At 39.9% G+C, this 27595-nt stretch overlaps 1 protein-coding gene across 1 annotated transcript; it reads left to right on the top strand.

Annotated features, from left to right (window-relative positions):
- The first annotated feature begins 3669 nt into the window (after positions 1–3669).
- Positions 3670–4626, top strand: LOC100670185 (olfactory receptor 51G2-like). The gene has a single exon (XM_003421471.3). The coding sequence runs from the start codon at positions 3670–3672 to the stop codon at positions 4624–4626; it is 957 nt and encodes a 318-aa protein (XP_003421519.2).
- The last annotated feature ends 22969 nt before the right edge of the window (positions 4627–27595 follow it).

Below are 27595 nucleotides of genomic sequence, written 5' to 3'. Positions count from 1 at the left end.
TGAGCCCATTGTTGCAGCCACTGTGTCGATCCATCTCATTGAGGGTCTTCCTGTTTTTCACTGACCCTTTACCAAGCATGATGTCCTTCTACAAGGACTGACTCCATAGCATGTCTAAAGTATGTGAGACATAGCCCCACCATCTTTGCTTCTAAGGAGCATTCTGGCTGTACTTCTTCTGAGATAGATTTGTTCTTCCTTTTGGCAGTCCATGGTATATTCAATTTTCCTGCCAACACTATAATTCAAAAGCTTCAATTCTCCTTCAGTCTCCCTTATTCATTGTCCAGCTTTTGCATGCATAAGATATGAGGTGATCGAAAACACTGTGGCTTGGGTCTGGTGTCAAGGTGACATCTTTGATTTTTAACACTTTAAAAAGGTCCTTTGCATCAGATTTGGCCAATGCAATGCATTGTTTAATTGGATGTTATTGTACATTGTATATACATTTATACACAAAATATATTGCACAGAGTAATATCTAGGAATCTTCAAATAACATAACCAAGTAAGCAGGGACGAGACTGATCCAATTATAGGACCCCAGAATGAATTCAAGTTTTGATGATGTTTATTCAAGAAGTTTGTTGTAAAGCTCGGATCAAAAAACATCCCCCCACCCCATATCCCCTGTTTTTTCCCTACATCAATTTTCTTTCAGTCACTAAATTTCTTTTTAAAACAAACAGTGTTTTTAAACCTGTCCCATGTCAGGTATTTGGATAGATGTGAGAAACAGAAAAATAAATGACATGTTCTGTGATCTCAAATTCTTGTTCCCTAATGCACATTTTCTTGTCATGGTTAGCACAATCCAAGTAAAATTGCTGATCTGATTTTGTTCATCCCAAGGACATTCCCTGCGCTTGTGTCTTCACATATCAAGTCTGTGGAGGAGCTGTTTAAATTAGTTTGAAAAAATCCTGAAACAGGTCTTATAAGTGTAAGTAATTGTGAAGAGGTACAACTTGTGGTATGGAAAGTTTACAAAGACAGAACATTCGAACTGATATTTTCACAGTAGCTTCCTCCTTCAGGTGTAGCCCCCAACCATTTCTTTATCTTATTTATATTACTTTCCGTAGTGCCTCCATCTTTAAATAACTTATTGAAAACTTATAAAGCCATATGTAGAAAAAAGACATGTTTCAGCTTCTCACAGCAGCATAGCTTATCCTAAAATATAGAGTATCTAGTTATCAACTTAATATTACCACTGATAAAACGATGCCCTTGGGAACCATAATCACCACTCCTCTTAATGTTTATATTTGATGATTCTTTGAAAAAAAAAATGTATTGGGTCGTCCTAATCAGTGTGCCTGCCTGGTCATGATTGCCATCACCACCACAAAGCTTAGCATGCGATGGGAGCTTTTTACTTCACCTAAGGACTACAAGTGTCAAGCCTTGTCTTTTATTTCTTAACTTTTTCTTCTACTTTCATGTCCACATCAATGGCCATTTGGAGAGCCATTTTACTTTTATAATTAGTTTTTCTCTTTGAGGATCAGAATTGTATATCTAGTAAGTACAAATGCAGAATTCTGCTTTTTAAGATTAATATTTAGATTTTCTCAGTGATTAATTAGGTTCTAATTATCCCTGTCCAATACCTCTCTTGCTGCTATCCCTATTCTATCTCGAACAGATTTTAACTCCTAGCTACAGTGAACATTAACAATTCATGGTCATTTTCCTAATAACTTCTCTATGCGTTTGCTTTCTCTTTCTCTCTCTCTCTCTCTCAAACACACACACAGACACACATACAAGCACAGGCACGTGCAAGGCAGACACTGACAGTCACACTCAATCACATGTCTTCTAAAGCTTCGTTCTTTCAATTCTGATCTTACTCCAACCGTTACCTCCTTCAGAGTTATCTCAGAACACTTAATCTTTAAAACAAGATCACGTGATGTCTTTCTATAGGTGCAAATTATTTCCTTAAAATATTTTATTCCTAATCGTGTTCGCTTTATTCATGATGCTCCAACACAGCAGTGACTTTATCTCTCTTGTAGACAGCTATAACGCCGGTGCCTACTCATAAGACTCCTTAGCAGTAATTACTTATTCAAGAAATATTTAGGCCAAAATTTGGGTTTTATAACTGACTGTGTGACCACATATAGAAAATCTGAAGTGACAGTTATATTTAATTTCTTTAATTATGATTTTAATGGAGTCTTTAGGTTACTCAGATGTGCAGATGAAGGTAACATCAAGGTTCTGATTCTCAAAACACAATAGAGGACTGAATCTCTGTATTTTAACATAAATTAAAATGTACTGAAGGAGAAGAACTGAATTAGCCAGAATTTTTGTTCCAATCTTTTATCAACCTTTTATTAAATCTGAGACTTTGGGAGGATTAATTACTTGATCTCTTGAAAATTCTATTTCTTTATCTGGAAGCCAGGTTTAATAAAATTTGATCTTATTCACCTTAAAGGGTTAAGTTGATCTAAAATGACAGATGCAAAAGTGATTTTAGAGTACTGTAAAGTGACCTAAAAGTAAGAATGATTGTACCTTCACATTCTTACCTGCAGAAGAGTGACAGGATCCATAATCAAGAGATTTTTTTTTAAAAGGAATTGGACACTACAGCATGTGTCTCAAAATAAATGAGTTGAAAGGTCTTGTAGTGAAAATTAAAGTTAATATCTTCTTGGAAGGAAGAGGGGGTGAAACCTGAATGTAGAATTTTATGACTCCTCAAAATTTACTTGTTCTTTTGTGTATTATTATTCAATTTATTTTCTAATCATTGTAGATTTCCAGAAAGGTCCACCTTGAAAGAAGCAACCTATATTGGATAATATGTAGGTTGCTGGTTGAGAGGTGTTTGAAGTTCAGGGGAGAAAATACAAGGAGGACAGAGATTTATCCCCAAAATGTAGACTACAATGAAGTTTACAGGAGATCTTATTTATTGATGAATTATTGTGCTGGGGAGCACCAGAAAGCCTATAATATTGCTTCTCATTCCAACATTCTTGAGTTTGAGTTTACCCTAATACTCTTAGATCTGTATGCCAACACACATGCATATCTCTACTGAGAAATTTTAGAAAAAGACAAAATGAGAAATATGTATAATTTCTTTTTTTTATGATTTCATGTCTTTAAAATATGTATGGAGAATATAGACACGTTGGCATGCCAGTAAATCATTTATGTTATTTGACGATAATAATTACCATGTTATGGAAATAAATGTCTACTAACATAGTGAAATTTTGAAAGCAGGAATCGAGGAGACTTGATTCCACCCCTAACTCAAATACATGAGTTAATTGAAGGAGCTTAATTTCATTTTTAGAATATGTGCAATGAAGAGTTGGAATCAAGATTGCCTCAGTTCCTTTCTAGATCTGTGTTTCAATCAAATTTCATCTCCTTGGGAGGTTCTTTTTGGTCCTCAGGAACCAGGTTACTCACGCATAATATTTCTCTGTTGGTTCAATCTCTGTGTTCTCTGCTTTGTCTCACTTTTCATTTCATGGATAATATTTGAGCTGTGGATGTACAGTAGAACATTGTAGGGAAACATTTTACAATGACCTAGTTTAAGCTAAATGTTCTGAGCCATCATCTCATTGAATTCTAGGGTCCGTGATTGCACTTCTGCCTGGAGATTTGCCTCTCCAGGTCACCATGTCAGACTCCAACAACAACACCTACTTCTTCCTAACAGGCCTCCCAGGGCTTGAGGCTGTGTACACCTGGCTCTCCATTCCCCTATGTGTCGTGTATGTGGCTTCCCTGGCAGGGAACAGCCTGATCCTGTGGCTGGTGAGGTCAGAGCCCAGCCTGCACCAGCCCATGTACTATTTTCTATCCATGCTGGCGGTGACTGACCTGGGTCTATCTGCCTCTACGCTGCCCACCATGATCACCATCTACATGCTGGGTCTCAGACAGGTGGCGGTGGAAGTGTGTCTGGCACAGCTCTTCTTCATCCACTCCTTCTCCATCATGGAGTCCTCTGTGCTGCTGACCATGGCCTTTGACCGTTTTGTGGCCATCAGCAGCCCTCTTCGCTATGGCACCATCCTCACAAACACCTGGATTTTCAGCTTGGGCTTGGCCATTGTGGTGCGTGGTATAGGTCTCCACATCCCAGTCCCCATAATGCTGAAGAAGCTTCCATACTGCCGGAATCGCCTGCTTTCCCATTCTTACTGCCTACACCCAGATGTCATGAAGCTGGCCTGTTCTGACACCCTCATCAACAGTGCCTATGGTCTCTTTATTGTGTTCTCTACACTGTGTCTGGACTCTGTACTCATTGTCCTCTCCTATGGGCTGATCCTCCAAACAGTACTGTCCATAGTCTCTAAGGTTGAGCGCCTCAAAGCCCTCAACACATGTGTCTCCCACATCTGTGCTGTGCTGCTCTTCTACATTCCCACCATTGGCCTATCTATAATCCACCGATTTGAGAAGAGAGCTTCCCCTTTCAGCTGTGTGCTGCTCTCTTATTTGCACTATGTCTTACCTCCGTTGCTCAACCCCATTGTCTATACTATCAAGACTAAGCAGATCCGACTGAAGATATTGCAACTCTTCAGGAGAGGTGGAATAAGCAAAAGGGACAAAGAGCACCATTAAAATTCTTGCTGAATAAAGCAAAGACAAGGATATGTTCTATCCATAACCCAGAAAACCCAGTGCCGTCGAGTCGATTCCGACTCACAGCGATCCTATAGGACAGAGTAGAACTGCCCCATACAATTTCCAAGGAGTGCCTGGCAGATTGCCGTAGCATTTAACCACTACACCACCAGGGTTTCCGTTTTATCCATTAAAAAAAAAAAAAATCCATAGTTATAGCTTAATCTGTTATTTTATACTGAGCGCGTTATGCAGAGATCCAATGAAAATGGAGACACTACCCTCAGCCTAAGGAACTCCACTCTCTAAGGGGAAGGTATAAGCCACATTTCCATGTAAATATTCATTCATTAGACACATATTTGCTGAACATCTATCAAGTACTATGAATTCTGCTGAAATATGAGGATTAAAACATAATTAAGCTGCTGACTGTTTAGAAGGTGAATCTCATCATCTCTGATATTCACATAAGAGACTATTACTTGACCGATAACCAAAAGTTTGGAGGTTTGAGTCCACCTAGAGTTGTCCCAAAAGACTTACCTAGTAATATATTTAGAAAATTCAGCATTGAAATCCCTGTGGAGCAGTTATACCCTGACACACATGGAATCATTATGAGTCAGATTTGACTCAAAAACAAATGGTTTTTTGTTTGTTTGTATGTTTGTTTTATCAGGAAATTAAAGTACAAAGTAGTGACTCAAATTGTCCCAAGGTCAAATAGCCAGTAGTGGAATAAAACTCAAACCCAGATCAGCAGGCCTAATTAGAGAAAAGGAGTTTATTTTTCCACATCATGCTGTAAAAGCAAGGAAGAAATTTTTGGTAGAAATAACCAAATGTACTGATAATCTTAAACAATACTCAGGTTACTATATGTCTTGCCTTTCTTAAAGTTCTGATATGCCTTGCTAGAAATGAAAATTGTGATACAAGAATGTGGAACAAAACAGGAGTCTATGCATTATATGTCATGAGATTAGAGGAGAAAAGAAACTTTGAAGAATTGCTCTAGCTGCAATGAGGATTATGATTAAAAAAAAAATGAGGATTATGATAGCTGCCATCAAATTGACTTTGACTCATGGCAACCTTAGGTACAACAGGATGAAACGCTTCCTGGCCCTGCATCATCCTAACAATTGCCAGTGTGTTCAAATCCATCGTTGCGGCTATGGTTCCAATCCAACTCACCAAGGGTCTCCCTTACCCTCGCTGGCCCTTTACTTCACCAAATATGATGTTCTCCTCCAGAGGTTGATCCCTCCTGATGAAGTGTTCAAAACAAGCAAACCGGACAGTATTCTGCTGTGTTTTCATTAGCTAATTTTTGGAAGGTGATGACGAGACCTTTCTTCCTAGTCATCCTTATTCTGAAAGCTTTGCTGAAACTTGTCCATCATGGGTGATCCTACTGGTATTTGAAATACTAGAAGTGTAACTTCTAGCATCATAGCAACACGGGAGTCACCATAGTTCAAAAAAGTGACAGACTTGTTGTGGACTCTCTCTTCACCCATTTGTAAATCCCCACAATTCTGAATCCCTACATGGTGCTTAGCTCAGAGTCAGCAGGCTGTAATTCTAGGCTCAGTTAAGGCCATTTTTCACGCACTGTGTTCCCCTGGGTTAGTGTTTCAAATATAAGGTATTTTTATGTTTGGAAGGAAACCACCGTGGTGTAGTGGTTAAGAGCTATGGCTGCTAACCAAGAGGTTGGCACTTAAAATCCACCAGGCATTCCTTGGAAGCTCTACAGGGCAACTCTACTCTGTCCTATAGGGTCGCTATGAATCGGAATGGACTTGATGGCAATGGGTTTGGTTTGGGTTTTATGTTTGGGAAAAAAAAAAAGGTATAATGCTTAGCAGACATAAAAATATTCTATTATGTCCAGGACCAGTGCTAAAACTAGTAAATTCTCTGAATTACATTCACATATGAGCCTAAAATAAATTCTCCATAATTCATGATCGCACACACCCTACATGAGTTAAGTAAGCCTGAGAGATATGCTTGCATAAGGAATGAACCTGAAATTCACCCTTTTTGTTTTTCAAGTTGCTGAGAAAGTCACTGCATCTCTAAAGGAGGGACCAAGCACTTTTCAGTTTATATAAATATAACTAATATTTTCTCAGCAAACACTACAGGAAAAAACAGGACGATTTTTAGCTTTTGATAAGAAAATGAATTCTAATTTTGGGAAAAACAGGATTAAGGACTAAGTCATTTGTTCTATAGAATAAGGAATATGCACTTATTAAAAAGTAATACAAAGAAGTAAGAAGGAATTACTTAAATTCAGATATTGTGCAGACATTTTCTCAAAATGAACTATGTTAATCTGCTGCTATGAGAAAAACAACTGGCAGTATTTTTAGCCAATGAAAAATTTGATCTTTCAAGTAGACTTTTGGAAAATTTGTAACCACCACAGTCAGCCTTCAAGTCTTAAAAATTTCTATGATGAAACCAGTGTGATGTTAAGGAATATGATTTCTCGATATTGTATAAAGGGCTATGTCAACATTTGGAACATCTGCATAACTCAGTGAACCAATATATTCTAAATATCCTATATGTTACAAAAATCATGCATAAGTAAAAGATTCATTTAAGTGTAAAATAGATCAATGCCATTAAAAAAAAAAAGACAATATTTTGGAATACATTTTCAAAGATAGTTTAGAAAGTTTTCATATACTAAGCTTCCCTCACCCAGTTTTCCCTAATATTAGCCTCTGATATAATCATGATAGTTGAAAAAACTAAGAAATTAACAGTGGTACATTATTTTCAATAACTTTAAAAGAGAAAGGGAGGTGGATACAAAAAAAATTAAAAAAAAGAATCACTCAAAATAGCCACAGCCAGTGTAGTTCACAATGATCAATAGTACAAGGAAGATTTCCAAACCACAGAATTCCTAAGTTATCTATGGGACCCCTCTCTTTCCTGATTTTCTGTTTCATTACATTCATCATTATTCTGAAACTGTGAATCTCAATATTCATGATGTTTTGACACCATCAAGGTTATACTATTTAACCATTAGCTAAGGTGATTTTTTTTTTTGGGGGGGGGGCGTCTGTTTTAATTTCATGTGGACTGCAAAAACTATTAGGTATCAACACTGATCTTGATCAAAGAAGCCCTTAAATTTATCTATTTCAATCCTTATCCAATGCTGAAGTTTCTTCTCCATTAAACCTTTGCTGTCGAGTTGATTCCGACTCATAGTAACCCTATAGGACAGAGTAGAACTGCCCCATAAGGTTTCCAAGGAGTGCCTGGTGGATAGAAACTGCCATCCTTTTGGTTAGCAGCCATAGCTCTTAACCACTATGCCACCAGGGTTTCCTTTTCTCCATTAGTCTTCATAATTTTCCTCCAGTCTGAGCACAGCTATATTCCTGAGCGGATGTACCAGGGACTGCTACATGATTCCAGGTGTTTTTAGTAGCTCAGTCGGAAATCTCTTCCTTACCTGGCTATTCTAGATGCTGCTGAGGTCAGCTGGGGTGAAATTAATCCTGACAAGAAGGAGGCATCCTGATCTAAATTATTCCCCTTCCTGTCACTTTCCTAATAGCAGCAATCTAACTTTTCACTTAATCACTCTCTATAATAAACCACTCTGAAATTCAATGTTCCCTTCACTCTACATCTCCTCAAAACTTCCTCTCATCAGTAAAAATAGTTTCTTGCCCAAGAAGCTCATGTGTTTTTGTTAGCTTACACAACTGTGTATTTAGTTAACAGGAATTACTTCTAGTCCCTTAGCATTAAAGTATCCCAAAGCATTCATGGAAAAATATCCATAATCCTAGCAGTGCAAAGATGTCCTAAAACATGACCCCTCAAAGTCACTCTTCCCTGAAACATGCAAGAAAAATAATGTATACAGATTGTTTTGATGGTTAATGTTGTGTGACAACTTGGCTGGGCCATGATTCTTTCAGGTTTGGTAGTTATGTAAAGATGTAGTTTGGCAGTTATGCAATGATGTAATTTGGCCTTTGTGTAATAATGTAGTAACCCTCCCCGTTGTGATATATTGTAACCACATCCACGAAGTGATCTGATGTGATCAGCCAGTCAGTTGTAAGTGATGTTTCCTCAGATGTGTGGCCCACATCCAATACGTATGGATGTTCTGGCTAAGCTCACTGGCTTGTGTTTGCTCGAGATCCTGCATCCAGATTGTCATATTCTGAACTCCAGTTTTTGTTACTTGAAACAGCAGTCTGTCATATATCCAGTGACCTTGGGTTAGTCACGCTCTGCAGCTACATGAGTCAGGAAAAGCCTCCGGCCTGACACCTGCTCCCCAGTCTTGGACCTTGTCAGCCTCTATAACTGTGTGAGTCATTTCCTTGAGACAAATCTCTCTCTCTTCATATATACTTCACTGATTTTGTTTCTCTAGAGAATCCAGCCTAAGACATTTGGTACCAAGAGTGGTTCTAGAGAAAGAAAATTTTAAGGATTAGTTTTCTGAATTGATTCTCAAGTCCTGTTAGTCTAAAAGATGTTGATGACTCTGCTTCCAGTGGTAAAGAGGGTACTGTTACTACATCATGTGAGGTGACAACAGAAATACAGAAAATGTCACCCCCAATAGATTGAGTATTGGTGAGAGCCAAGGCTCTGGTTGATGGCATGCTTGATACTTTTCTACAATTTTGTCAGAATGAGAAGTATAAGGAAACTGGTGGTTGGTTCTCCTTTTGCAAGACACAGTGGTGACAAAAAGAAATCAGCTCAGATATTCAGAGTCATATCTTCAGCACTGTCTAAATTGCCTCAAAGTTGTCACTTGTGCCCTGAAAGAAAGCCTTAGTTCTTGAAGTAACAGAGCTAATATGGCCAAAAACCAAGCCAAGAGCCTTATGGTAAAAGTGACTGAATTACAGTGTCGACAGAATTACCAACCTCAAATGACGTATGAAGTTAAGGTGAGGGAATTGATTGGGAAGAAATCGGATCCTAAAATTTGGAATGGGGTCATATGGGAAGATGATCAGGAAAATGAGGACACTGAGCCCCTAAATTCTGTTGAATCATTCCTGCCAGCAGAACCAGCCCTCTGACTCTCATCTGAAGAGATGTCTGCTAAGCCAACCTCCCAGATAAAGACATTAACACTTCTACCCCCATCTGATGAGATTAAGCTAGCTCTATCTGAAGAATCTTTATCTAAATCATCACTTGAGGCAGCATCTGAGTCATCTCTGGGGCATATCCTGAGGCAGATGCCTTACAAGACATTGCTGAATGTTCTCAGAACACATCCCCTACCACCCATTTTTGTTTCTAGAAGTATAACCAGGCTTAAGTCCCAATGAGTCCCAAAAGGTGAAATACAAAATGTGACCCAGGAGGAGGTATGCTACACTCTAAATGAACTGCTTTCGATTTCTAATATTTACAAACAGAAACCTGGGAATATGTGTGGAAATGACTATGAAGAGTGCTGGATACTTGTGCGAAGAACATAAAGTTGGATCAGTCAGAGCTTATTGATGTGTGCCCAATAAGCACAAATTTTTCGTTCAATATTTCAGCTTGAAAGATAGGTAAGTATCTAATAGTTTATTTGGTACATTAGCTGAAGCGTGTATTCTGTGGTGGCCTACACTAAATCACACTGAAGTTCAAGACCTGCCTTGGCATACTGTAGAAGAAAGTATCCAAAGACTTAGGGATACTAGCACCTTAGAGTGAATTCATCAGGTTAAACCCACACACCCATACATGGAGTGCCCAATAAAGATACACCTTTAACCACGATGTTGAGTAACAATTTTATGAAGGGTATCCCCAGCATCCCTAAAGACAGCTGTGATTTCTATATAATGCAAGTCATATCTGACAGGGGGAACAGCACTAACTGAATTAGGGCACCTAATTACAATGGGGTTGATAGGACCTCGTGGTGGTATGAAATAAGTAGCAGCACTCTATGGACAAATACAAAGTGGGCGTGGTTACTGTAATGAACAGCAGAAAAAAAGCAGTAATCAGAGTAATCTGATTTGTCTGGACTTATGGAATTGGCTAATTAGTCATGGTGTCCTTTGGAGTGGAATAGATGAAAAATCTACTAAATATCGACTTGATTTGTACAAGTGGAAGGATTCTAGGTCAAGCGAACAGTTTAACTTAAATCACCAACATAAAGAGTCATAGTCCTTGAGTCAATTCCTAGACTTGAGCCAGTTCACAGGCCTACAACACTTTGAATAAAGGGGTAGTCAGGACCCCTTGAGGAACAACCCCACAGTTCTACCAAAAATTTATACTATTAATCTTTCTCCCAGCTTTTCCAAAGGGATCTATAGCCATTTACTAGAGTGACAGTTCTTTGGAGAAAAATAAATAATCAGACTTTTCAGGGATTACTGGATACTGAATCTGAACTGACATTAAGTCCAGGAGACTTAAAATGTCACTCTGGCCCACCAATCAGATGGGGACCTACAGAGATCAAGTTACTAATGGAGTCTTTGCTAGTGCTCACCTCACAGAGGGTACATTGGGTCCTGAAACATTCCTGTAGTGATTTCCCCTGTTCCAGAATGCATAACTGGAATAGATACAGCAACTGCCAGAACCTTCACACTGGATTTCTGACAAGTGTAGTAAGGGATATTATGGTAAGAAAAGCAAAATGGAAGGCATTAGAACTGTCCATAGACAGGAAAACAGTAAACCAAACACAATACTGCATTCCTGGAGGACTGCATAGATTTTTATAGCTACCATCAAGGATTTGAAGAATGCAGGTGTGGTGATTCCCACCAGATCCCCATTCAACTCGTCTATTTCACCTGTGCAAAAAACAGATGGATCTTGGAGAATGACAGTGGATTATCATAAACTTAACAAGGTGGTGACCCCAATTGCAGCTGCTGTTCCAGATGAGGTTATCATTGCTTGTGTAAATTAATACATATCCTGGTACCTGATATGCATATACTGATCTGCCAAAGCCTTTTCTAAATTCCAGTTTCAAAGGACCCCCAGAAGCAGTATGCCTTCAACTGTCAAGGCCAGCAATACACTTTCACTGTCCTACAGGGAGTATACTGACTCTCTAGCCCTGTGTCATAATTTAGTCTGCAGAGACCTTGATTTCCTTTCCCTTCCACAAGATATCACACTAGTCCATTACATTACTGATATCATTCCAAATGGATCTCATAAGGAAGAAGTGTCAATGACTCTGATCTTGGTGGCAAAACATTCACATGCTGGAGGGTGAGAAATTAATCTGAAAAAAATTCAGGCCCCTTCCACCTAAGTGAAATTTCTAGGGGTCCAGTGGTGTAGAGAATGCTAAGATATTCCTTCTACAGTGGAGGATAAGTTATTGCATCTAGCCCCTTCCACAACTAAAAAGGAGGCACAATGTCTGATGGCCACTTTGGATTTTGGAGGCAACATATCTCATTTGGGTGTGCTATTCTGCCCTGTTTATCAAGTGACTTGAAAATCTGCTAGCTTGGAGTAAGGCTTAGAATAACAGAAAGCCCTGAAATAGGTTAAGTCTGCTGTGCAAGTCGCTCTGCAACTTGGGCCATACTATTCGACTGATCCAATGGTGCTTAAAGTGTCGGTGTCAGTTAGAGGAGTTGTTTAGACTCTCTGGCAGGCCCCTCTTGGTGAGTCACAGCATAGATACTTAGGATTTTAGAGCAAAGTCGTACCATCCTATGCAGACAACAACTCTCCTTTTGATAAACGACTTTTTGCTTTTTACTGGGACTTAATAGAAACTGAACACTTAATCACGAGCCCCCAAGTCACCAAGAAGCTTGAGCTGTCCATCATGAACTGAGTGCTGTATGGCCCAAAGAGCCAAAAAGTTGGACATGCACAGCAGCACTCCATTATTAAATGGAAGTGGTAAATACTAGATCAGGCCCAAGCAGGACCTGAAGGCACCAGCAAGTTGCATGAGGAAGTAGCCCAAATGCCCATGGTCTTCTCTCCTGTCATATTACCTTCCATCTCCTAGTCTGTACCTATGGCCTCATACAGAGTTCCTTATGATCAGTTGAGTGAGGAAGAGGAAACTCATGCCTTGTTTACAGTTTGTTCTACAGGATATGAGGGCACCACTTGAAAGTGGACAGCAGCAGCGCTATTGCCCCTTTCTGGAAATGTCCTGAAGGGCAGTGCTGAAGGAAATCCTCCCAATGGGCAGACCTTTGACCAGTGCCTATGGTTGTTCACTTTGCTTGGAAGGAGAAATGGGCAGATGTGCAATCCTATACTGATTCCTAAGCTATGGTTAATGGTTTGGCTGGATGGTCAGGGACTTGGAAGGAACATGGTTGGAAAACTGGAGACAGGGAGGTATGGTGAAGAGTCATGTGGATAGACCTCTCTGAATGGGCCAAAGAAGTGAAGATATTTGTGTCTCATGTGACTATTCACCATAGGATGACATTGGCAAAGGAGGATATTAACAATCGATTTGAGGATTGGATGATGCTTTCTGTGGAAGCCCATCATCCTCTTTCCTGTCACTCCCATCATTACCCAATGGGATCATTAAGGAAGTGACCATGGTGGCAGAGACCAGGATTTTCCAAGGGCTCAGCAGCATACACTTCCACACACCAAGGCTGTCTTGGCTAGAGCCACTGCTGAGTGCCAGATCTGTCAGCTACAGAGACCAACACTGACTTCCCTATATAGCACCATTCCTTCAGGTGATCAGCCAGCAATTGGTGGCAGGTTGATTACATTGAACTGCTTCCATCATGGAAAGGGCAGAATTTTGTTCTCACTGGAATAGACACTCTGGATATCAATTTGTCTTCCCTGCATGTAATACTTCTTCCAAAACTATCATCTGTGGACTCACAGAATGCCTTATGCACTGTCATAGTATCCCACACAGCACCACCTCAGATCCACGGACTCACTTCACAGCAAATGCCATGGAATTCACTAGTCTTACTCTGTTCCCCATCATCCTGAAGCAGCTGGCTTGATAGAATGAAGGAATGGCCACCTGAAGATATAAATTTGGCACCAGTTAGGTGGCAGTACCTTGAAAGTTGGGTCAGTGTTCTTCAGGGATATATATGTGTTCTAAATCAATGTCCAATATATTGTTCTGTTTTTCCCATAGCCAGGATTCATGGGTCCAAGAATCAAGGGGTTTAAATGCAGTATGGCACAACTCACTATTAACCTTAATGACCCACTCACAAAATTTTTGGTTCCTATCTCCATGACCCTATGTTCTGAGGGTCTAGAGGTCTTTGTTCTAAAGGGAGGAATGTCACCAGGAGACACTACACTGATTCCATTGAACTGGAAGTTAAAAATGCCACCTGACCAGTTTGAGCTACTCATGCCTCTGTATCCACAGGCAAAGAAAGGAGTTACTGTATTGGTTGGTGTGATTGATCCTGATTACTAAGGGGAAATAGAATTGATATTAGATTATGGAGGTAAAGAAGAGTATGTCTGTAATACAGGATATCCTTTAAGACATCTCGTAGTGCTACAATGCCTCATGATTAAGTCAATGTAAAACTGGCAACCCAATTTGGACATGACTACTAATGGTGCACACACTTCAGGAAAGAAACAACCATGTGTCTGATTATGTTAATAATAAGCTTTCTGGTGAACAACTGAATGACAGCACATTAGAAGACTAGACAGACAAAACAGGATCAACATGCTAAGGTACCTTCTAGAAGATTTTGTGAGCTACAGTTTCCTTAAAGATCTCCCCCAAATATGCTGTTGCAAAAGAGATCACCAATAGAATGTGTAATTAAGAGAAAAACTAGAAACCTACTGGAAAATCTTCTCTTCTTCTTAAGTAAATCTTGATGTAAATGTATCTGATTCTATGGGCAGATTTAACTGCTAACCCTCAATAAAGCCAAACTAAGATTGAGAAAGTTTGGTGGCAAGAATGGGAAGGGGAGAAGGATGGAATATAAGTCTCTTTCCACTTGAGGAAAAAAAAAAAAAAGTGACAGAGGTATATCCTGAATCAATTAGCTCGTAGTTATTGATAATAAATATTTTTTTTCTAAATAATTGATTTATCAGTTTTGAAGACAGTCTTTGAGGTGTCAAATTTTAAGAATTTTAAGAATAATTAAAAGATGGCCTTAATTAAAAAAAATTACTCAACTCTGTTATTAAAAAATCCTCATTTTTGATGCATACCACTTTGATATAGTCTGTATGTATGTAGTGTTGAGAGATTTCTTTGGCAAAATAAGAACCTGTTTTTTTTGACAGAGTATGAGTCTCAATGAGTTTTTCGTATAAATTCTAATGTGGATGCAGGAAGAAAACAGATTAATTCAAGGGAAAGTGCAGTACTGCTTCCCACTTTGCTTTTCCTGCCATGGCACAGGTTTATAGTTCCTTTGAAGTCTGCCTACCAGTGGGCAGGAAGAACTCCTTTAAGCAATTAGTTTACAGTCCATTCTCATAATCCGTGGTCAATGAGCCTCTGCTCACTCTTCTCCTCAGTTATAGTTAAGAAATGTTCTCTTGTCCCCAGCAGATAAAACGATGACAATTACCATAATATTGAATTAAGTACTTCACAACATATACTGCACTGAATAATTACTAGAAAACTTCAAATGACACAATCAGGTAAGCAGGAAGCATATTGCTATATTCCAATATTCATATTCCAAAGGGAATAATCACTGAATTTATTCTTACAACAAATAGTCTTTTAAACATATCCAATGCCAGGTGCACGGATAAATATGAGAAAAAGAAAAATAAATGAGCCATGTTCCCTGTATCTGTAGATATCAAATCTTTGTTCATATAGTCCAGGAGAAGCTGGACTATATGAAGAAGAACGGGGCATCAGGATCGGAGGAAAACTCGTTAACAACCTGCCTTATGCAGATGACACAACCTTGCTTGCTGAAAGTAAAGAGGACTTGAAGCACTTACTAATGAAGGTCAAAGACCACAGCCTTCAGTATGGACTACACCTCAATATAAAGAAAACAAAAATCCTCACAACTGGACCAATGAGCAACATCATGATAAATGGAGAAAAGATTGAAGTTGTCAAGGATTTCATTTTATTTGGAACCACAATCAACAGCCATGGAAGCAACACTCAAGAAATCAAAAGACGCGTTGCATTGGGCAAATCTGCTGCAAAGGACCTCTTCAAAGTGTTGAAGAGCAAAGATGTCACCCTGAAGACTAAGGTGTGCCTGACCCAAGCCATGGTATTTTCAATCGCATCATATGCATGTGACAGCTGGACAATGAGTAAGGAAGACCGAAGAAGATTTGACGCCTTCGAATTGTGGTGTTGGCAAAGAATATTGAGTATACCATGGACTGCCAAAAGAACGAACAAATCTGTCTTAGAGGAAGTGCAACCAGAATGCTCCTTAGGAGCAAGGACAGCGAGACTGCATCTTACATACTTTGGACAAGTTGTCAGGAGGGATGAGTCCCTGGAGAAGGACATCATGGTTGGTAGAGTACAGGGTCAGCGGAAAAGAGGAAGACCCTCAAGGAGGTGGATTGAGACAGTGGCTACAACAATGAGCTGAAGCATAACAACGATTGTAAGGACGGCCCAGGACCGGGCAGTGTTTCGTTCTGTTGTGCATAGGGTCACTATGAGTTGGAACCGACTCAACAGCACCTAACAACAACAACAACATGGGCTGATCTTCCAAACAGTGCTGTCCCTCACCTCAAAGGCTGAGTGCTTGAAAGCCCTCACCACATGTGTCTCCCACATCTGTGCTGTGCTGCTCTTCTACATTCCCACCATTGCCATGTCCATGATCCACCACCAATTTAGGAAGACAGCATCCAATTCTAGCCCTGTGCTGCTCTCTTGTCTGCACTATCTCACCCCTCCAGTGCTCAATCTAGTTGTTTGCACTATCAAGACCAAGGAGATCCGAGTGAGGATGCTGCGCCTCTTCTGGCCGGGTAAAAGTGGTATTAGAGACATCCATGGTCATTAAGAATCTGGTGTAGAGAGAAAATGCAGGAGTGCTCCAGTCATAGTGGCAACACTGAACACACAACAAGTCACATAGGAAGAAAAGAATGTACTGTAAAAACTATTATCCTCTTCCACATGAAGTCCTTTCACTCATAGGAGGAAATAACCCACCTTTTTACTTTTTTTTTTTTAGTCTTTCATAAGAGGAATAATTATTAAGAACCTATCTTATGAAATACATTATTACTCACCCTGGAAAAAAATATATATATGTATATATGTTGTTTTTGTTAGGTGCTGTCGAGTCAGTTCCAAATCATACCAACTCTATGCACAACAGAACAAAACACTGCCTGGTCCCGAGCCATCCTTACAATCGTTGTTATGCTTGGGCTCATTGTTGTAGCTACTGTGTCAATCCATCTCCTTGAGGGCCTTCCTCTTTCCCACTGACCCTGTACTTTGCCAAGTAAGATGTCCTTCTCCAGGAACTGATCCCTCCTGCCGACATGTCCAAAGTATGTAAGATGCAGTCTTGCCATTCTAGCTTCTAAGGAGCATTCTGGTTGTACTTCTTCTAAGGCAGATTTGTTCGTTCTTTTGGCAGTCCATGCTATATTCAATATTCTTTGCCAACACAACAATTCAAAGACCTCGATTCATCTTCAATTTTCGTTATTCATTGTCCAGCCCTCACATACATATGATGCGATTGAAGATACCATGACTTGGGTCAGGCACGCCTTAGGCATCAAGGTGACATCTTTGCTCTTCAACACTTTAAAGAGGTCCTTTGCAGCAGATTTACACAATACAATGCATCCTTTGATTTCTTGAGTGCTGCTTCCATGGCTGTTGATTATGGATCCAAGTAAAATGAAATCCTTGACAACTTCAATCTTTTCTCCATTTATCATGATGTTGCTCATTGGTCCAGTTGTGAGGATTTTTTTCTTTATGTTGAAGTTCAATCTATAGTGAAGGCTGTGGTTTTTGATTTTCATTAGTAAGTGCTTCAAGTCCTCTTCACTTTCAGCAAGCAAGGTTGTGTCATCTGCATAATGCAGGTTGTTAACGAGTCTTCCTCCAATCCTGATGCCCCGTTCTTCTTCATATAGTCCAGCTTCTTGGATTATTTGCTCAGCACACAGATTGAATAGGTATGGTGAAAGACTACAACCCTGACACGCACCTTTCCTGAATTTAAACCAATCATTATCCCCTTGTCCTGTCCAAACAGCTGTCTCTTGATCTATGTACAGATTCTTCATGAGCACAATTAAGTGTTCTGGAATTCCCATTCTTTGCAACGTTATCCATAATTTGTTACAATCCACACAGGTGAATGCTTTGCATAGTCAATAAAACACAGGTAAACATCCTTCTGGTATTCTGTGCTTTTAGCCAGGATCCATCTGACATCAGCATTGATATCCCTGGTTCCACATCCTCTTCTGAAACCGGCCTGAATTTCTGGCAGTTTCCCGTTGATATACTGCTGTAGCCCTTTTTGGATGATCTTCAGCAACATTTTGCTTGCATATTAATGATATTGTTCTATAATTTCCACATTCATTTGAATCACCTTTCTTGGGAATAGGCATAAATGTGGATCTCTTTCAGTCAGTTGGCCGGGAAGCTGTCGTCCATATTTCCTGGCATAAACAAGTACGCATCTCCAGTGGTGCATCTGTTTGTTGAAACATCTTTTTTTTTTTTTTTTTAATTTTTGCTGTGCTTTAAGTGAAAGTTTAAGAATCAAGTCAGCCTCTCACACAAAAACCCAAATACAGCTTACTACACACTCCCAATTACGCTCCCCCTAAAGAGACTGCCCACTCTCTCCACTCTCTCTTTTCTTGTCCATTTCTCCAGCTTCTAACCCCCTCCACCCTCTCATCTCCCCTCCAGGCAGGAGAAGCCAACATAGTCTCAAGTGTCCACCTGATTCAAGAAGCTCACTCCTCACCAGCATCCCTCTCCGACCCAGTGTCCAGTCCAATCCATGTCTGAAGAGTTGGCTTCAGGGATGTTTCCTGTCCTGGGCCAACAGAAGGTCTGGGAGCCATGACCAGCAGGGTCATTCTAGTCTCAGTCAGACTATTAAGTCTGGTCTTATGAGAATTTCGGGTCTGCATCCCACTGCTCTCCTGCTCCCTCAGGGTTCTCTGTTGTGTTCCCTTTCAGGGCAGTCATCGGTTGTAGCCGGGCACCATCTAGTTCTTCTGATCTCAGGATGATGGAGTCTATGGTTCATGTGGCCCTGTCTGTCTAGTGGGCTCATAGTCACCTTGTGTCCTTGGTGTTCTTCATTCTCCTTTTGTCCAGGTGGGTTGAGAAGAATTGATGCATCTTAGATGGCTGCTTGCTAGTGTTTAAGACCCCAGATGCCACTCTTCAAAGTGGGATGCAGAATGTTTTCTTAATAGATTTTATTATGCCAATTGACTTAGATGTCCCCGGAAACCATGGTCCCCAGACCCCTGCCCCTGCTATGCTGGCCTTCGAAGCATTCAGTTTATTCAAGAAACTTCTTTGCTTTTGGTTTAGGCCAATTGTGCTGACCTCCCCTGTATTGTGTGCTGTCTTTCCCTTCACCTAAAGTAGTTTTTATCTACTATCTAGTTAGTGAATACCTCTCTCCCACCCTCCCTCCCTTCCCCCTCTCATAAGCACAAAAGAATGTTTTCTTCTCAGTTTAAACTATTTCTCAAGTTTTTATAATAGTGGTCTTATACAATATTTGTTCTTTTGCAACTGACTAATTTCACTCAGCATAATGACTTTCAGGTTCCTCCCTGATATGAAATGTTTCACAGATTCCTCACTATTCTTTATCGATGCGTAGTATCCCATTCTCTGAATATACCATAATTTATTTATCCATTCATCTGTTGATGGGTACCTTGGTTGCTTCCATCTTTTTGCTACTGTATACAGTGCTGTAATAAGCATGGGTGGGCATATATCTGTTCGTGTAAAGGCTCTTATTTCTCTAGGATATATTCCAAGGACTGGGATTGCTGGATCCTATGGTAGTTCTATTTCTAGCTTTTTAAGGAAGTGCTGAATCGATTTCCAAAGTGGTTGAACCACTTGACATTCCCACCAGCAGTGTACAAGTGTTCCAGTCTCTCCACAGCCTCTCCAACATTTATTATTTTGTGTTTTTTGGATTAATGCCAGCCTTGTTGGAGAGAGATGAAATCTCATTGTAGTTTTGATCTGCATTTCTCTTATGGCTAATGGTCGTGAACGTTTCCTCATATATCTGTTAGCTACCTGAACGTTTTCTTTAGTGAAGTGTCTATTCATATCCTTTGCCCATTTTTTAATTGGGCTATTTGTCTTTTTGCAGTTGAGTTTTTGCAGTATCATGCAGATTTTAGAGAATAGGCACTGATCAGAATTGTCATAGCTCAAAACTTTTTCCCAGTCTGTAGACAACCTTTTTACTCTTTTGGTGAAGTCTTTGGATGAACATAGGTGTTTGATTTTTAGGAGCTCCCAGCTATCTAGTTTTTTCTTCTACATTCTTTATAATGTTTTGTATACAGTTTATGCCATGTATTAGGGCTCCCAACGTTGTCCCTATTTTTTCTTCCATGATCTTTATCGTTTTAGATTTTATGTTTAGGTCTTTGATCCATTTTCAGTTAGTTTTTGTGCATGGAGTGAGGTATGGGTCTTGTTTCATTTTTTTTGCAGATGGATATCCAGTCATGCCAGCACCATTTGTTAAAAAGACTGTATTTTCCCCAGTTAACTGTTTTGGGGCCTTTGTCAAATGTCAACTGATCGTATGCAGATGGATTTATGTCTGAATTCTCAATTCTGTTCCATTGGTCCATGTATCTGTTGTTGTACCAGTACCAGGCTGTTTTGACTACTGTGGCAGTATAATAGGTTTGAAAATCAGGTAAAGTAAGGCCTCCCACTTTGTTCTTCTTTTTCAGTAATGCCTTGTTTATCTGGGGCCTCTTTCCCTTCCATATGAAGTTGGTGATTTGCTTCTCCATCTCACTAATGAATGCCGTTGGGATTTGGATCAGAATTGCATTAAATGTATAGATCGCTTTTGGTAGAATAGACATTTTTATAATGTTAAGGTATGTTCTTCCACTTATTTAAGTCTCTTTTGGTTTCTTGCAGAAGTGTACTGTAGTTTTCTTTGTGTAAGGCTTTTACATCTCTGTTAAGATTTATTCCTAAGTATTTTATCTTCTTGGGGGCTACTGTAAATGGGATGGATTTGGTGATTTCCTCTTTGATGTTCCTTTTGTTGGTGTAGAGGAATCCAACTGATTTTTGTATGTTTATCTTGTATCCCGATACTCTGCTGAACTCTTGCATTAGTTTCAGTAGTTTTCTGGAGGACTCCTTAGGCTTTTCTGTGTATAAGATCATGTCATCTGCAAATAGAGATACTTTGACTTCTTCCTTGCCAATCTGGATGCCCTTTATTTCTTTATCTAGCCTAATTGCTCTGGCTAGGACTTCCAGCACAATGTTGAATAAGAGTTGGGATAAAGGGCATCCTTGTCTGGTTCCCGATCTCAGTGGGAATGTTTTCAGGCTCTCTCCATTTAGGGTGATGTTGGCTATTGGCTTTGTATAAATGCCCCTTATTATGTTGAGGAATTTTCCTTCTATTCCTATTTTGCTGAGAGTTTTTATCATGAATGAGTGTTGAACATTGTCAAATGCCTTTTCTGCATCATTTGATAAAATCATGTGATTCTTGTCTTTTGTTTTATTTATGTGGTGGATTACATTAATTGTTTTTCTAATGTTGAACTATCCCTGCATACCTGGTATGAATCCCACTTGGTCATGGTGAATTATTTTTTTGCTATGTTGTTGAATTCTATTTGCTAGAATTTTGTTCAGGGTTTTTGCATCTACATTCATGAGGGATATAGGTCTGTAATTTTCTTTTCTTATGGTGTCTTTACCTGGTTTTGGTATCAGGGATATACTGGCTTCATAGAATGAGTTTGGTAGTGTTCCGTCCTTTTCTATGCTCTGAAATACCTTTAGCAGTAGTGGTGTTAACTCTTCTCGGAAAGTTTGGTAGAACTCTGCAGTGAAGCGCTCTGGGCCAGGGTTTTTTTTTGCTGGGAGTTTTTTGATTACCTTTTCAATCTCTTATTTTCTTATGGGTCTATTTAGTTGTTCTACCTCTGTTTGGCTTTGGTTTTTTACCTCTGTGTTAGGTAGGTAGGTAGTGTGTTTCTAGAAATTCATCCATTTCTTCTAGGTTTTCAAGTTTGTCTGAGTATAGTTTTTCATAGTGATCTGATATGATTCTTTTAATTTCAGTTGGGTCTGTTGTAATATCGCCCATCTCATTTCTTATTTGGGTTATTTGCTTCCTCTCCTGTTTTTCTTTTGTCAGTTCAGCCAGTGGTTTATCAATTTTGTTGATTTTTTCAAAATCCAGCTTTTGGTCTTCTTAATTCTTTCAGTTGGTTTTCTGTTTCATTTAATTTAGCTCTAATTTGTATTGTTTGTTTTCTTCTGGTGCCTGTGGGTTTCTTTTGTTGCTGTCTTTCTATTTGTTCAACTTGTAGGGATAATTCCTTGATTTTGGGCCTTTCTTCTTTTTGGATGTGTGCATTTATTGATGTAAATTGGTCTCTGAGCACCGCTTTTGCTGTGTCCCAAAGGTTCTAATAGGAAGTGTTTTCATTCTCATTGGATTCTATGAATTTCTTTATTCCATCCTTAATGTCTTCTATAATCCAGTCTTTTTTGAGAAGGGTATTATTCAGTTTCCAAGTTTTTTATTTCTTTTCCCTCCTTTTCCTGTTATTGATTTCCACTTTTATGGCTTTATAGTCAGAGAAGATGCTTTGTAATATTTCAATGTTTTGGGTTCTGCTAAGGCTTGTTTTATGACCTAGTATGTGGTCTATTCTAGAGAATGTTCTGTGGGCACTAGAAAAGAAAGTATAGTTGGTTGCTGTAGGGTGGAGTGTTCTGTATATGTCTACTAGGTCAAGTTGGTTGATTGTGGCATTTAGATCTTCTGTGTCTTTATTGAGCTTCTTTCTGGGTGCCCTGTCCTTCACCGGAAGTGATGTGTTGAAGTCTCCTACTATTGTTGTAGAGCTGTCTATCTCACTTTTCAATGCTGATAGAGTTTGTTTTATGTATCTTGCAGCCCTCTCATTGGTGACATAAATATTTAATATGGTCATATCTTCTTGGTGTATTGTCCCTTTAATCATTGTATAGTGTCCTTCCTTATCCTTTCTGATGGCTTCAACTTTAAAGTCTATTTTGACAGAAATTAATATTGCCACTCCTGCTCTTTTTTGCCTATTGTTTGCTTGATATATTTTTTTCCAGCCTTTGAGCTTTAGTTTGTTTGTGTCTCTAAGGTGTGTCTCTTGTAGGCAGCATATTGATGGATCTTGTTTTTTAATCCATTCTGCCACTCTCTGTATCTTTATTGGTGCATTTAGCCCATTTACATTCAGGTAATTATGGATAGGTATGAATTATTGCTATCATTTTGATGTCTTTTTTGTGTGTTGACAGTTTCTTTTTCCCACTTGATTTTATGTGCTGAGTAGATTTTCTTTATATATTGTCCTTTCCTCTTATTTGTTGTTGTAAATTTTGTTTCTGCTGAGTCTGTGTTTTTCCCTTTTATTTTATTTTGATGAGTAAGATAGTTTGTCTCCTTTGGGGCTACCTTATTATTTACCCCTATTTTTCCAAATTTAAAACTAACTTTTATTTCTTTGTATCGCCATATTTTTCTCTCCATATGGAAGGTGTATGATTACATTTCTTAGTCCCTTTTTATTATTTTAATGCTGTCTTCTTTTATATAGTAACTTCACTGTTACCCTGTTTTGGGATTTTTTTTTTTTTTATATAATCTTGCTTTGTGTTTTGGATTTCCCTGTCTGAGTTGATGTCTGATTGCTCTGTGTGGTGTTCTAGTCTTGGGTTGATACCTAATATTATTGATTTTCTAACCAAAGAACTCCCTTTGGTATTTCTTGTAGTTTTGGTTTGGTTTTTACGAATTCTCTCAACTTGTGTTTACCTGGAAATATCTTAATTTCACCTTCATATTTAAGAGACAGTTTTGATGGATATAGGATTCTTGGCAGGCAATTTCTTTCCTTCCATTTTTTAAATATGTCATCCCATTGCCTTCTCGCCTACATGGTTTCTGCCGAATAGTCCGAGCTTATTCTTATTGGCTCTCCTTTGTAGGTGGCTTTTCTTTCATCCCTTGCTGCTCTTATAATTGTCTCTTTATCTTTGGTTTTGGCAAGTTTGATTATAATATGTCTTGGTGACTTTCTTTTAAGATCTACCTTATGTGGGTTCGATGAGCATCTTGAATAGATATCTTCTCATCTTTCACAATATCAGGGAAGTTTTCTGCCAACAAATCCTCAACAATTTTCTCTGTATTTTCTGTTATCCCTCCCTGTTCTGGTACTCCAATCACTCATAGGTTATTTCTCTTGATAGAGTCCCGCATTATTCTTAAGTTTTCTTCATTTTTTAAAATTCTTTTACCTGATTTTTCTTCAAATATATCAGTGCCAAGTGATTTATCTTCAAGTTCAGAAATTGTAGCTTCTACTTGCTCAATTCTGCTCTTCTGACTTTCTATTGAGTTATCTAATTCTGTAATTTTATTTTTAATCTTCTGAATTTCTGATTGCTGTCTATGGATTTTTCCAGCTTATTAAACTTTTCATTATGTTCCTGAATAATCTTTCTAATTTCTTCAGTTGCTTTATCTGTGTGTTCCTTGGCTTGTTCTGCGTATTGCCTCATTTCCTTCCTGATATCTTGAAGGGTTCTGTCTATTAAACTTTTGTATTCTGCGTCTGATAATTCCAGGAATGTACTTTCATCTAGAAGACCTCTGGATTCTTTGTTATGAGAGCCTATTGAGGTGATCATGGCCTGTTTCTTTATGTGACTTGATATTGACTATTGTTTCCTAGCCATCTATAAGTTATTGTATTAGTTTATGCTTGCTTATTGTGTCATAGCTACTTGCTCTGTTTTGTTTTGGTATACCCAAATGGGTTGCTTGAGTGAGCTGGCCTGATTATTTTTGCCTTTGGAGCCCTGGCGTCCTGTCCCCAGCTGGCTAGATCTGTTATCAGGTATATTAGTCTAGGAGTCCATTCACTTTTCTTGTATGAATTCAGCTCAGGTTTCCAGGTAGCTGATCATCAAGTGTGTGGTACAGGCTCTGTCCTACAGTCTTAGAGGGGCAGGAGTGATTGGCATATATACCGGTATCTGATTGGGGCAGGGGGTCACGCTCTGAACAAGGCAGGTGGCTGAGAACCGACTCCCAAGTGTCTCTGAAGAAAATGCATCTCTGTTCCCTAGAGTTTGCTGGTGAGTGGGTTCTGCAGAGGGACCTTGGGCATCCAAAGTTTTTGGTTGTAAGGACTGGGAGGTACCAGTTATCTTTGGACCCCTGTCACGGGTGGCTGGGTAACCCGAGTGGAGTTTCCAGTCCTTAGGTCCCTGATGTGGGTAGGTGAGGACCTTGTTTAATATGCAAAGCAATGTCAAATGTCAAACACTCACCTCTCCATCGCACAACTGAAATGTTTGGATTTTCCCAACAAGGACGTGTTCTCCTGAAATAGGCCCACACAGGTCCATGCAGAAGGGAAAGGTGCTCAAGATCCATGGATGGTCTATACCTGGACAGGAGCCGCTTCTGCCCTGAGCTCCCCCAGTTAATGGAGCTAGCAAATTATCTTTTCCCCCCAGTTGCAATTTTTTTCCTTCCCCAAGGCTGGGAGGATGGCTCTAGGTGCTCACCAGGGTCTACCTCAGGCCCAGGAATTCAGCCGCTGAGGCCAGCTTGGGGGTTGGGGGGGTGCGGTAAAATATATGCAAATACTTAGCTTTTGGTGAGAGCACCGTTCTCCTCAGGTTCCAGAGGTGTGAATAGGCTGCGTGGCTGGCTGCTTCTCCCTCAGGAAACTGCCCCTGAACGCTAGGACCAGCCTGCTGCTGCTGCCGCTGCTCCGGAAACAATGCCTGAGGGTTCCCCGCAATTCAGGTCTGGTAACTCCTCTCCACTTCTGATGGCCTCTGCCTTCCCCTGCCCCTCAGTTCATTGTCTAAGCTTACCTTTGATGTTCAGGGCTCCCAGCTTGTCACAAGTATACTCGTTTCACTTGTTTTTTGGGGTCTTTGTTGTAAAGAGGGCTCGCCAGAAGTGTCTGTCTATTCTGTCATCTTGACTCTGCCTCCTTGCTTCTTTTTTAAATCTCTTTTTATATGTAAATGACACTTTCATTTATTCTATCATATTTTCCCTGTGTCTATCTATCTTTAACGTTTTTCTACAGTTTTCCAACTTACATATATCCATATTTAACAAAACTTACGAATTCTGCTATGTCTCATAAGGTGTTTATTTTCCCTTTACATCTATGGTTAATGAATGCCACACATTCTGATATGTTTCATAAACTACTAGCTTATTCACTATTTATATCTTCCCCATTCATTTTTCTTGTTTTCTGTAGCAGAACTGAATATTCTCATAAATATAGCAAATATACATTACTGCTGCTAGGGATACACAGTTCACTCACAGAAAGATACATCATTTTGTGAGAGTAATAAGCAAATTAGACTACATAAGCAAGTATGACTAATATAATGCAACAACAGTGATAAAAATATATCTGTAAATAAAATAGGACCAAAATGAATGAATTGTGATTGTGGGTGGCAGACAGTGATCAAAAGAGGATGCACTAAGATTAAATATCCACAAATGCTTGCCTCCAGAACAGTAGGCTATATATTTTTATCACAAGAAGATCCATAGGAGTGCTTTCATAGAACTTCGGAAAGAGGTATTGCAGTAAAAAAACAACAGCAGCTGTTTTATCAAATAGTTGTGTGAGATTACCAAATATCAATCTATAGCCCCTAATGGCTGTGGCCACTAGCTATTTATAACTTCCAAGCAAGGATTTAACCCCATTAAGTTATAACATACCAAGAACAGAACCCACCCTCATTTTTTGAATAAAGTAATGAAGGCCGAGTAAGCAGAAGTGACTTATTGAAGAATTAATTGCTAGTGGCTAGAACTATTTTCAAGCCATATTTCCTAAATCATCATTTTTTCTTTATATTACATCATGCTTCTTGCTTGAAGGAAGGTCAGCACAAAGCACTTAAATAAAAAAAAAATTAAAAGATTTATATAGGCGGGGCCGAGATGGCGGACTAGATGGACGCTACCACGGATCCCTGTTGCAACAAAGACTCCGAAAAACAAGCAAATCGATCACATACATAACAATCTACGAACTCTGAACAACAAACACAGATTTAGAGACTGAGAACAAACAAATATGGGGAAACAGCGATTGTTATCAGAGCCAGGAGCCAGCGTACCAGTCAGGTGACCTTCGGAGGCCAATTTGGGGCAGAGCCCAGGGGGGCCAGAAGGCACAGACAAGGGGCACAGCCCTAGCCCCCGAACTCATCCCGGGAGGGGGCCCAGCCGGTTCGCCCGGCGGCGTGGCGGTGCAGCCGGTGGGAGAAGTCCCTGGGAGGCAGTGACTGGTCTTGGAGGGGGGAGAGCAGCGTCCCAGCCGGGGAGCCATCCCGCCGGGATTTTGGCGGGGAGCAGGCATGCCGCGAGTGCGGGGAACAGCTACATTCCCCTGAATTGACTCCGGGGGGGGCCAGCTGTTCGTGAGGGCAGTGCCCAGCCAGTTCGAGGGAGCAGCCGGGCGGCGCAGCCAGTGGGAGAAGTCCCGAGAAGGCAGTGACTGGTCTTGGAGCGGGGAGAGCGGTGTCCCAGGCGGGGAGCCGTCCCGCCGGGATTTTGGCAGGCGCGGGCAGGTCGTGAGCGCAGGGTGCAGCTCCATCCCCCTGAATTGACCCCGGAGCGGTCCCAGCCGGTTCGCGTGGGCAGTGTGGTGGCAC

This window comes from Loxodonta africana, chromosome 7, assembly GCF_030014295.1.
Source record: "Loxodonta africana isolate mLoxAfr1 chromosome 7, mLoxAfr1.hap2, whole genome shotgun sequence".
NCBI classification, from domain to species: Eukaryota; Metazoa; Chordata; class Mammalia; order Proboscidea; family Elephantidae; genus Loxodonta; species Loxodonta africana.
The sequence above is the reverse complement of the archived record's forward strand: the minus strand, read 5'-3'. Positions and strand labels throughout refer to the sequence as shown.